This window comes from Elephas maximus, chromosome 6 (genome assembly GCF_024166365.1).
Source record: "Elephas maximus indicus isolate mEleMax1 chromosome 6, mEleMax1 primary haplotype, whole genome shotgun sequence".
Taxonomy (NCBI): domain Eukaryota; kingdom Metazoa; phylum Chordata; class Mammalia; order Proboscidea; family Elephantidae; genus Elephas; species Elephas maximus.
The window spans coordinates 143,294,706-143,307,578 of NC_064824.1; the positions used below are offsets into that span (position 1 = coordinate 143,294,706).

Below are 12,873 nucleotides of genomic sequence, written 5' to 3' on the forward strand. Positions count from 1 at the left end.
TGGCGGTATAGTAGGTTCTAAATCAGGTAGAGTGAGGCCTTCCACTTTCTTCTTCTTTTTCGGTAATTCTTTTCTTATCCAGGGCCTGTTTCCCTTCCATATGAATTTGGTGATTTGTTTCTCCATCTCATTAAAAATGTCGTTGGAATTTGGATCGGAATTGTGTTGTATCTATAGATGGCTTTTGGTAGAATAGACATTTTGCAATGTTAAGTCTTCCTATCCATGAGCAAGGTATACTTTTCCACTTCTGTAGGTCTCTTTTGGTTTCTCGCAGTAGTGTCTTGTAGTTTTCTTTGTGTAGGTCTTTTACATCTCTGGTAAGATTTATTGCTAAGTATTTTATCTTCTTTGTGGCTACTGTAAATAGCATTGATTTGGTGATTTCCTCTTCGATGTTCTTTTTGTTGGTGTGGAGGAATCCAACTGATTTTTGTATGTTTATCTTGTATCCTGGTACTCTGCTGAACTCTTCTATTAGTTTCAGTAGTTTTCTTAAGGATTCTTTAGGGTTTTCTGCGTATAAGATCATGTCATCTGCAAATAGAGATACTTTGACTTCTTCCTGGCCAATCTGGATGCCCTTTATTTCTTTATCTAGCCTAATTGCTCTGGCTAGGACTTCCAGTACAATGTTCAATAAGAGTGGTGATAAAGGACATCCTTGTCGGGTTCCTGATCTCAAGAGGAGTGCTTTCAGGCTCTCTCCATTTAGGGTGATATCGGCTATTGGCTTTGTATAAATGCCGTTTATTATGTTGAGGAATTTTCCTTCTATTCCTATTTTGCTGAGAGTTTTTACCATGAATAGATGTTGAACTCTGTCAAATGCCTTTTCTGCATCAATTGATAGGATCATGTGGTTCTTGTCTTTTGTTTTATTTATGTGGTGGATTACATTAATTGTTTTTCTAATGTTGAACCATCCCTGTATACAATCCCACTTGGTCATGGTGAATTTTTTTTTGACATGTTGTTGAATTCTATTGGCTAGAATTTTGTTGAGGATTTTTGCATCTAAGTTCATGAGGGATATGGGTCTGTAATTTTCTTTTTTTGTGGTGTCTTTACCTGGTTTTGGTATCAGGGATATGCTGGCTTCATAACAATGAATTCAGGAGCATTCCGTCCTTTTCTGTGCTTTGAAATACCTTTAGTCATAGTGGTGTTAACTCTTCTCTGAAAGCTTGATAGAACTCTGCAGTGAAGCCGTCCGGGCCAGGGCTTTTTTTTTCGCTGGGAGTTTTTTGATTACCTTTTCAATCTCTTCTTTTATTGTGGGTCTCTTTAGTTGTTCTACCTTTGTTTGTGTTAGTTTAGGTAGGTAGTGTGTTTCTAGGAATTAATCCATTTCTTCTAGGTTTTCAAATTTGTTAGAGTACAATTTTTCATAGTAACCTGATACGATTCTTTTAATTTCGGTTGGGTCTGTTGCAGTATCGCCCATCTCATTTCTTATTCAGGTTATTTGCTTCCTCTCCTGTTTTTCTTTTGTAAGTATGGCCAATGTTTTATCAATTTTTTCAAAGAATCAGCTTTTGGTCTTGTTACTTCTTTCAGTTCTTTTCTGTTCTCTATTTCATTTAACTCTGCTCTAATTTTTATTATTTGCTTTCTTCCGGTGCCTAAGGGTTTCTTTTGTTGCTCTCTTTCTGTTTGTTCAAGTTATAGGGATAATTCCTTGATTTTGGCCCTTTCTTCTTTTTGGATGTGTGCATTTATTGAAATAAATTGACCTCTGAGCACTGCTTTCGCTGTGTCCCAAAGGTTCTAATAGGAAGTGTTTTCATTCTCATTAGATTCTGTGAGTTTTATTCTATCCTTAATGTCTTCTATAACCCAGTCTTTTTTGAGAAGGGTATTATTCAGTTTCCAAGTGTTTGATTTCTTTTCCCTGCTTTTTCCGTTACTGATTTCTACTTTTATGGCCTTATGGTCAGAGAAGATGCTTTGTAATATTTCAGTGTTTTAGATTCTGCTAAGGCTTGCTTTATGACCTAATATGTGGTCATTCTAGACAATGTTCCATGTGCACTAGAAAAGAAAGTATACTTGGCTGCTGTTGGGTGGAGTGTTCTTTATATGTCTGTAGGTTCAAGTTGGTTGATTGTGGCATTTAGATCTTCTGTGTCTTTATTGAGCTTCTTTCTGGATGTCCTGTCCTTCACCGAAAGTGGTGTGTTGAAGTCTCCTATAATTGTGGAGCTGTCTATCTCATTTTTCAATGCTGATAGAGTTTGTTTTATGTATCTTGCAGCTCTGTCGTTGGGTACATAAATATTTACTTTAGTTATATCCTCCTGGCATATTGTCCCTTAAATCATTACATACTGTCCTTCCTTACCCTTTGTGGTAGATTGAACTTTAAAGTCTATTTTGTCAGAAATTAATATTGCCACTCCTGCTCTTTCTTGATTGTTGTTTGTTTGATATATTTTTTTCCACGCTTTGAGTTTTAGTTTGTTTATATCTTTTAAGTCTAAGGTATATCTCTTGTAGACAGTGTATAGACAGACTGTGTTTTTTTAATCCATTCTGCCACTCTCTGTCTCCTTATTGATGCATTTGCTTCATTTACGTTCAGCGTAATTATGGATAGGTATGAATTTAGTGCTATCATTTTGATGTCTTTTTTTGTGTGTTGTTGATAGGTCCTTTTTTCCACTTAATTTTTTGTGCCAAGTAGTTTATATATTGTCTTTTCCTCGTATTTGCTGTTGTTAATTTTGTTTCTGCTGAGTCTCTGTTTTTTTCTTGTGTTCTATTTTAATGGATTTTAAGGATAGTTAGTCCCCTCTGTGGTTACCTTAATATTATCCCTGTTTTTCTAAGTTTAAACCTAACTTTCATTTCTTTGTATCGCCTTGTCTTTTTCTCCATATGAAAGATCTGTGACTACATTTCTTAGTCTCTCTTTCTTGTTTTAATGTTGTCTTCTTTTACATAATAACATCGCTATTTCCCTATTTTGAGTGTTTTTTTATCTTGATTTATTTTTGTGATTTCCCTGTCTGGGTTGACCTCTGATTGCTCTGTCCAGTGTTCTGGTCTTGAGTTGATACCTGATATTATTGATTTTCTAACCAAAGAACTCCCTTTAGTATTTCTTATAGTTTTGGGTTGGTTTTTACGAATTCTCTGAACTTCAGTTTATCTGGAATGTCCTAATTTCACCTTCGTATTTGAGAGACAGTTTTGCTGGATATATGATACTTGGCTGGCGATTTTTTTCCTTCAATTTTTTATATAAGTCATCCCCTTGCCTTCTTGCCTGCATGCTTTCTGCCGAGTAGTCAGAGTTTATTCTTACTGACTCTGCTTTATAGGTGACTTTTTATTTATCCCTCGCTGCTCTTAAAATTCTTTATCTTTGGTTTTGGCAAGTTTGATTTAATATGGCTTGGTGACTTTCTTTTTAAAATCTACCTTATGTGGAGTTCGATGAGCATCTTGGATAGATTTCTTATCTTTCATGATATCAGGGAAGTTTTCTGCCAACAAATCTTCAACAATTCTCTCTGTATTTTCTGTTATTCCTCCCTATTCTGGTACACCAATCACTCGTACGTTATTTTTCTTGATATCGTCCCACATGATTCTTAAGGTTTCTTGGTTTTTTAAACTCTTTTGTCTGGTTTTTCTTCAAATATATTGGTGCCAGGTGCTTTATCTTCAAGCTCACCAATTTTGCCTTCCACTTGATCAGTTCTGCTCCTCTGACATTCTGTTGAGTTGTCAAATTCTGTAATTTTATTGTTAATCTTCTCAATTTCTGATTGCTATCTCTCTATGGATTCTTGCAGTTCATTAAATTTTTTCATTATGTTCTTAAATAACCTTTTTAACTTTTTCAACTCTTTTATCTGTGTGTTCCTTGGCTTGTTCTGCATCTTGCCTGATCTTCCTGATGTCTTGAAGGGTTCTGTATATTAATCTTTTGTATTCTGCCTGTGGTGATTCCAGGAAGGCACTTTCATCTAGAAGATCCCTTGATTCTTTGTTTTGAGAGCTTGTTGAAGCAATCATGGTCTGTTTCTTTATGTCATTTGATATTGACTGTTGTCTCCAAGCCATCTATAAGTTATTGTATTAGTTTATTTTATGTTTGTTTTTTGCTGAAGATCATTCAAAAACAGCTGCAACAGTATATCGACAAGGAACTGCCAGAAATTCAGGTCAGTTGGTGTGGAGCCAGGGTTATCATTGCTGATGTCAGATGGATCCTGGCTGAAAGCAGAGAATACCAGAAGGATGTTTACCTGTGTTTTATTGACTATGCAAAGGTATTCGACTGTGTGGATCGTAACAAATTATGGATAACATTGTGAAGAATGGGAATTCCAGAACACTTAATTGTGCTCCTGAGGAACCTTTACATAGATCAAAAGGTAGGTGTTCAGATACAACAAGGGGATACTGACTGGTTTAAAGTCAGGAAAGGTGTGCATCAGGGTTGTATTCTTTTACCATACCTATTCAGTCTGTATGCTGAGCAAATAATCCGAGAAGCTGGACTGTATGAAGAAGAATGGGGGCATCAGAATTGAAGGAAGACTCGCTAGCAACCTGCATTATGCAGATGACACAACCTTGCTTGCTGAAAGTGAAAAGGACTTGAAGCACTTACTAATGAAGATCAAAGACCACAGCCTTCAATAGGGATTGCACCGCAACATAAAGAAAACAAAAATCCTCTCAAGTGGACTAATGAGCAACATCATAATAAACAGAGGAAAGGTTGAATTTGTCAAGGATTTCATTTTACTTGGATCCACAGTCAACAGCCACAGAAGCAGCAGTCAAGAAATCAAAAGACGCATTGCATTCGGTAAATCTGCTGCAAAGGACCTCTTTAAAGTGCTGAAGAGCAAAGATGTCACCTTGAAGACTAAGGTGTGCCTGACTCAAGCCATGGTATTTTCAATCACATCATATGCATGGACAATGAATAAGGAAGACTGAAGGAGAATTAATGCCTTTGAGTTGTGGTGTTGGTGAAGAATATTGAATATACCATGGACTGCCAAAAGAAGGAACAAATCTATCTTAGAAGAAGTACAACCAGAATGCTTCTTAGAAGCAAGGTTGGCGAGACTGCGTCTTACGTACTTTGGACATGTTGTCAGGAGGAATCAGTCCATGAAGAAGGACATCATGCTTGGCAGAGTACAGAGTCAGCGGAAAAGAGGAAGACCCTCAATGAGTTGGATTGACACAGCAGCTACAGCAATGAGCTCAAGGATATCAACGATTGTAAGGATGGTGCAGGACCAGGCAGTGTTTCGTTCTGTTGTGCATGGGGTCGCTATGAGTCAACTGACTCGATGGCACCTAACAACAGCAGCATCTGTTTACTGTATCCTAGCTTCTTGCTTTGTTTAGTTTTGCTGTGCTCAAATGGGTTGCTTGGTGAGCTAGCTTGATTATTTTTGCCTTTGAAGCTCTGACGTCTTGTCACCAGATTGTTAGAGCTGTTATCAGGTATATCAGTCTAGGAGTCTATTCACTTTTCTTGTATGGATTCAGCTCAGGTGTCCAGGTAGCTGGTCATCAAATGTATGGTACAGGTTCTGTCCTACAGTCTTAGAGGGACGGGGTGATTGGTGTAGGTACCGGTATCTGATTGCAGTAGGGGGTCACGCTGTGAACAAGGCAGGGGGCTGAGAATCATCCCCCAAGTGACTCTGAGGTAAGCGCTTCCCTCTCCCCTAGAGTGTACAGGTTGGTGGGTTCAGCAGACTGACCACGGGCACCTAATACTTCTGGTTGTAAGTCTGGGAGGTACCAGTTTTCCTTGGAGTCCTGTCGCGGGTGGCAGGGTGACCTGAGCGGAGCCACCAGTCCTTAGGCCCCTCATGTGGGTAAGTGAGGACTCTGTTTAATAGGCAAAGTGGTATCAATCATTAAATGCCCACCTCTCCACCGCAGAGCTGAAACAGTTGCAGTCTGCCAACAAGGGCCTATTCTCATGAAATAGGCTCACGCAGATCCATGCAGGGGGGGAAAGATATTCAAAGTCCATGGACTGTTGATGCCTGGACAGGAGCCGCTTCTATCCAGAGCCACCCCAGGTTAGTGTAGCTGGCATATTATCTTTTCCCCCAATTACGAATTTATTCCTTCTCCAAGGCCGGGAGAATGGCTCCAGGTGCTCAGCAGGACCTATCTCAGGCCCAGGGAAATCGACAGCCTCTGAAGCCAGCTTGGGTATGGACGGCGTGGTAAAATATATGCAAGTACTTAGCTTTTGCCAAGAGTGGAGAGCACCATTCTCTCTGGTTCCAGAGTTGTGAGTACGCTGTGCAGTTGGTTCCTTCTCACTCAGGAGCTTGTGGCTGAAAGCTACTACCAGCCTGCTGCAGCCACTCCCAGGAATGGTGCCTGAGGGATCCCAGCGATTCAGGTGCGGCAACTCCTCTTCGCTTCTGAACCTTCTCTCCCTCCACCTGCCGCTCAGTCTGTTTTCTAACTTTGCCTTTGGTGTTCAGGGCTCCTAGCTTGTCATAAATATAATTGTTTCACTTGTTTTTTCGGGTTTTGTTGTAAGAGGGATCACCAGAAGCGTCTGGCTAGTCTGCCATCTTGGCCCTGCCTGAGAATACACTCTGACAGCATCATTTTACACATGTGAAACATTTCTGTGGGATAAATTGTAGATGTGGATTTTTTTTTTTTTAGATTTGAGTGTTCTTTTTATTTTATTTTGTTGATTTTTATTGTGCTTTAAGTGAAAGTTTACAAATCAAGTCAGACTCTCACACAAAAACTTACATACGCCTTGCTACATACTCCCAATTGCTCTCCCCCTAATGAAACAGCCCACTCCCTCCCTCCACTCTCTCTTTTCGTGTCAATTTCACCAGCTTCTAACCCCCTCTACCCTCTCATCTCCCCTCCAGGCAGGAGATGCCAACATAGTCTCAAGTGTCCACCTGATCCAAGAAGCTCACTCCTCACCAGTGCCCCTCTCTAACCCATTGTCCAGGCCAATCCCTGTCTGAAGAGTTGGCTTTGGGAATGGTTCCTGTCCTGGGCCCACAGAAAGTCTGGGGGCCATGACCACCAAGGTCCTTTTAGGTAGACGTGGAATTGTTAAGATCGTGTGTAGACATTCAAACCTTTGAGAGGCAGTACCGGGCTAGGCCTCCCCTGACACTGTGCCAGCTTGCCTTCCCCCTCCCCCGCCCCAGCCGTGAGCACGCCTGTTCCCACGCTCCAAAACGCTGGCTTTCCGACTGACACTGTGAGTGCTGCCAGTCTGCCAGGTGAAGAGTGGTGTGTCCATGTGATCCATTTGAATGTCTTTAACACAACTGCAGGGAGCATTTTTATATGTCCAAGAGTCAGTTTATGTTTCTGTTTTGTCAACAGCCTTCCTTTTGCCCATGTTTCCATTTAGTTCTTCATCTTTTTACTTACTAATTTTAGAGTGTGGTATGTTCTAAAGCAATTAGCCTGTGCTATGAGTCGCACATTCTTCCCCTGTTTATCTTTGAAGAAGCCTGACGACTTCAGGGTTTCTCTTCATGAAGACATGTTTTATCTTCGCGTGTCCCATCTCTGGGGCCTCCTAGTAGGAGTTGCAGCTTCTGGAGTGTGCTGAGAGCGGTCTTCTTCCTGCTTGGAGTTCAAGACAAAATGACCTCATTGCAACGTTTTAGTGACAGATTTCTGTATGTTTAAATATTTTTCTCACATTGAGTTTTTTGTGCTGTAAAGTGTGAGGTAGAGGTACAACCTTATTTTTCCAGATGGTTACTCAGGAGTGTTTATTGAACAATCTGTTTTTCACACTGACTGAAGCATCACTTTTATCTGACACTTCAGTATTTTGTATATATATTTATGTATTTTGGGTGTATTTCTTTGCCTCCTAGTCATTGATTTATCTGTGTCAACATGCACCAGCACCAAACTTTCAAACTACTTTGTGTGGTTTTTCAATAATTTTCTTATCTGCTAAGGTCAGTCCTCCCCTATTTTGTTTTTTAGAATTTTCTTGGCCATCCTTGCATGTTTCTTAGAATCAGGCTGTCAGATTCCCCAAGAATCCCTCAGTTAGGGTAGCCTGGGAGCTGTAGACTGACTCAATGGACTAATGTGAAATGTACCACTGTAATTCCTGGGTAAACGTAGATGTGTGTAAGATTCACTTTTCTAGTGAGTACTATAATGGTTTGATAAAATGTTAATCAAAACAAAAAATGATATCTATAGCCTAAAGTTTCAGAGAAATAAGACTAAAACCACACTCATATTGTAAAGCTGAAGGATGTTTTTAGCATTATTTATTTATTTTGGTATCCATTTTTTTATCATGAATGCCTCAGGCTCATGTATTTGCCTTATGATCGTTTGTAAATCTCATTTGTACCCTGGAAGACAAAGAGAAGCAAGAAATTAAATATAATAAGGTTTTATGTGTGGAAAGTAGGTTTATGCCATGGTTTTCATGAGCCTTTGTTGTTTAAAGTCCTTTATCTCTCATTGTGCTTTTTCTCACCCATCTCCCATAGCCTAAATGTAGTGGCCAGCTGTTACTGACTCAAGTGTGGAAGCATCTAAACTTGACGGAGTCTGACTACTTCGGGCTAGAATTCCAAAACGTCCAGTCCTGCTGGGTATGTAAGGCTGCTTCTCTTTGCTTTAGAAGCAGGTGTAGGTGTTGTAGAGTGTCTGGGTGTACACATGCACAGAGCTGTCAGAACCTGTGATTGCGGGAGGAAGAAAGGAGGGGGTCTTATACCTGGCACGCCATTTGCTATCAAAGCCAGTATTGAAGCATTTTATTTATAGATGTAGGGAATATATTCACCTTTCTCTAAACCTGAATTCACATCATCCCTAAGTCTTTCTGTCCAATAGCATATGTGCCAGAGATACCTTTTCTTCATAAGTGATTTAAAAAAAAACAACTTCCAGTGTCCCCATGTGGGAATTACTGAAGGAGGACTTTGAACAAACTCTTCCTCTAGGCTGGTGGTGCTCGTCGTCCAGTAGTAGGATGTAGCCTTAAAAAGTGTAGAGATGGAGTCCTTACATGAGTTCAGTGTGTGTGAGCACACCAAGCTCCGTCTGGCGCTCAGAGACCCTCGCAGAGCTGTCTCCCCGTGCAGCCCTTCTCAGGCATGCAGCGCCCCCTCTGTGCAATAGCCACTCATTGGTTTGTTCTTTATAAATGCATTGTACACCAAATATTAGAATAATCATTTGTGCCCACTCTGGCACAGTAACCATGCCTCTGTGTGAGTTGTGGCAGTGCCGTGACCCAGCATTGGGGGTCTCACTGCTTCCCAAGGCCGCTACTATGTATAAGAGAGTAGAGTGAGGGCTGGAGTGTTCCTGCAGCAAACTCTCTAAATTAGAAATATTTTGTACTTTATGATGTTTATTAAAAAGAGAGTTTTTTTTTTTTAATGAATTTTATCTCTTTTGTTAAATCCTCTTTAGATCTGGCTTGAACCTATGAAGCCCATCATTAGGCAAGTACGAAGTGAGTACTTTTGAAAAACTTTAAAATTCTGTTCATTTAAGCAGTCTTGTTCTTGAATGTTCAGATCCAAGCCATGTCCACATGTTCATTAAGCCACACTGGGGATAGGAATGAGGTACTCACCAATGGCAGATAAACTTGGATTTCGCTTTGCTGTTTCGTTTTGAACTACGATAGGAGGAGAGCAGAAAATTTACCTCAGATGGTTCTAGTGCTACCTGGATATGCTGTTTGGTATCAGCTTAATATTTCTTGCATACACAAAAATTAGTGTATGATTTTTCTTCATGTTATGAAAAGGCATTGAGATTCCTCTTTTAAGTAACATTTTTAATAAAATAGTTAATATGTTCTGTAGTTATGAACATAATTGTAATGTAAACATAACTATTTTTATTATTCACTGTTAAATTTTGTAAATGATGGCCTATAGTAATGCTGTTTAGTCCTTACAGGAGGATGCTCTAGTTGCCAGCGTTTACCCGTAACTCTTTACTACTAAGATGAGGGGAAAGGGAATTGTAGGAGTAATTTGTTGTGCACAATAAAGCTAGGGCCGTTTCAGGTGCCATGCACTTGAGCAAAATAGCTCCCTTTTTCTTCTTTGTGAAAATTACATGACTATGTTATTATAAAATTTCAATAAAGTTAAGATATTCAGATCAACTAATAAATCTTACGCCATTTCTTTACAGTAATCAGATTGTTCTAGTTCAGTTGCTAGAACAGTATGCACTATATCATATATACTAAAATATATTAAGGATTTCAAAAACAATCTTCCTTTATTACTGCTACTACTAATAGTATAAATACTTTATTATTTTTTAACTCTAAATGATGAACAGGAGTAGAGCACAGGGCATTTTAGATCAGTGAAACTGTTCTATATGATACTGTAATAGCGGACACATGACGTTATGCATTTGTCAAAACCCGCAGAGCCGTACAACACCAAGAGTGAACCCTTGTGTGAACTATAGACTTTAGTTGATAATGATGGATCATTGTCTGTCCATCAATTGTGGTAAACACACCACAGGAATACAAGATGTTAACAATGGGGAACAGGGCGCAGGGGGAGAAGGGCACACGGGAACTCCCTGCACAGTTTTTCTGTAAACCTAAAACTGTTCTAAAAAAAAAGCCTATTAAAAATATGAACAAGAATATATTTAAAAATTTTAATGTGCAAGTTTCTACTTGTTTTTAGGTTTTTCTTAAATAACATTGTCTGCTTGTAAAAATGGCATGGGGATGGTGTCTGACCTCCTCTAACTTTACAAGGGGGAAGGAGAATCAAGATCAACAGTCCAAGGCAGATTCCTATGAGGCGAAGATCAGACTCCGCCATCTGTACTAATTCCGACACCAATCATCCCTCCCAAGGCACTCTCTGCTTCTCTGCTGGGTTCGATAATTCATTGCAGTGGCCACACAGAACTCACAAACAACACTCAAGATAAGGAGGTTCATTTGGGAAGTAACAGGATACAATTCAGGCTCAGGAACACTCAGGACAGAGTTCTTTGATCAAGACAGTCTCTTCCTAGCCATGCTCGCCAGGCACACCTCTGTGGCCCTCAGCCTCTGCCCTGCTTGGGCAAGTGTTACTAATCTCTTCTAGCTTGCCAATAAGTACCCAGAGGCACTCAACTCTGCCAGCAAACCTCCTGCCCAAAAGCACTCAGCTTTCTCGCCCCATGGGCTGGGAAGCCCACCACACCGTCTCCTACTGTTGTTTCTCTGCCACTGCTTCTCAAGCTTTCTCTCTCTCTGTCTCCTGGTTCCAGGAGCTTCTGTGCGCAGGGATCCTGGGTCCAAAGGATGCACTCTACATTCCTAGCTGTTCTTCCTTGGTGGTGGTGATGGGATCTTCTGTGTTCCACCTCTGGAATGGCTCACCTAAAGCCCAGTGGGATGGCAAAACTGACCAATCCCTTTGGTGGGCTGCAAGTACCCTGTCTTCACAGTCCCGCCCAGTAACTTGGGTGGGAGTTAGAAGACCATAGCGAGAAAGATCACACAAAAGTGATACTTTGCACCATACTGCTTAATACAGAAGGTTTTAAATTTTTCTTTGATATATATGATTGGTACTTAGAACTAATAATTTCCTGCATAAGAAATATCTTACTTGAAAAGTTTTGTGTTAATAGTCCATTCGAAAGCACTAGCTTAATTACACCATGATGTGTGGAATGAATAAGTATAAACGTTGATGTTATTTGTAAAGTTTAAATTTTTTGTTCCAGGGCCAAAGAATGCATTGCTTCGCCTTGCTGTGAAGTTTTTCCCACCTGACCCGGGTCAGCTGCAAGAAGAATATACAAGGTAGAGAGTGCTTCCTGAGTCGGGGTTGCATGCACAGGGATCTTATAGCTGTGTGTTACCGCCAACAGTGCTTGGCTTATCAAGTGCTCAGGGTAGACTTGTTGAAAGAATGAATGAGCTTCACGTACACATAAAAATTGTAATAAACATATAGTACCCTACACATCTGTCAGTTTGTTGTACTATGGTGGATGTGTGTCGCTGTGATGCAGGAAGCTATGCCACTGGTATTTCAAATACCAGCAGGGTCACCCATGGTGGACAGGTTTCAGCAGAGCTTCCAGACTAAGATATACTAGGAAGAAGGACCTGGTGACCTACTTCTGAAAAAATTGACGAGTGAAAACTTAATGAACAGTAGTGTGGAATATTGTCTGGTATGGTGCTGGCAGATGAGCACCTGATGTTGGAAGCACTCAAAGTACAAGTGGAGAAGAGCTACCTCCTCAAAGTAGAGTCGACCTTAATGATGTGTGTGGAGTTAAGCTTTTGGGACCTTCATTTGCTGAGGTGGCAGGACTCAAAATGAGAAGAAACAGCTGCAAACATCTGTTAATAATTGGAACATGAAATGTACAAAGTATGATCTAGGAAAATTGGAAATCATCAAAAATGAAATGGAACGCATAAACATTGATATCCTAGGCATTAGTGAGCTGAAATTGACTGGTATTGGCCATTTTGAATCAGACAGTCATATAGCCTACTATGCCAGGAATGACAAATTAAAGAGGTTTCTCATTCATTGTCAAAAAGAGTATTTCAAAATCTGTCTTGAATGTCAGTGATGGAATAATATCCAGACGCCTACAAGAAAAACCAGTTAATACAACTATTATTCAAATTTACGCAGGAACCACTGATTCCAAAGATGAGGAAATTGAAGGTTTTTATCAACTTCTGCAGTTTGAAATTGATCAAACATGCAGTCAAGATGCATTGATAATTATCGGTGATTGGAATGCGAAAGTGGGAAACAGAGAAGAATCAGTAGTTGGAAAATATGGCCTTGGTGATAGAAACAGTGCTGGAGATTGCATGATAGA

The 12,873-nt window shown here is 40.0% G+C and overlaps 1 protein-coding gene across 3 annotated transcripts in view; it reads left to right on the top strand.

Annotated features, from left to right (window-relative positions):
• Positions 1–12,873, top strand: part of FARP2 (FERM, ARH/RhoGEF and pleckstrin domain protein 2) — a 101,222-nt gene that overhangs the window by 33,139 nt on the left and 55,210 nt on the right. For all 3 annotated transcript variants that reach the window (XR_007518019.1, XM_049888723.1, XM_049888725.1), the window contains exons 3-5: positions 8,517–8,621; positions 9,451–9,493; positions 11,749–11,827. Coding sequence is in view for 2 of the 3 variants with exons in the window: in XM_049888723.1 (XP_049744680.1) it covers positions 8,517–8,621; positions 9,451–9,493; positions 11,749–11,827 (227 nt within the window). In the remaining variant the exon portion in view is untranslated. The remainder of the gene's footprint in view (positions 1–8,516; positions 8,622–9,450; positions 9,494–11,748; positions 11,828–12,873) is intronic.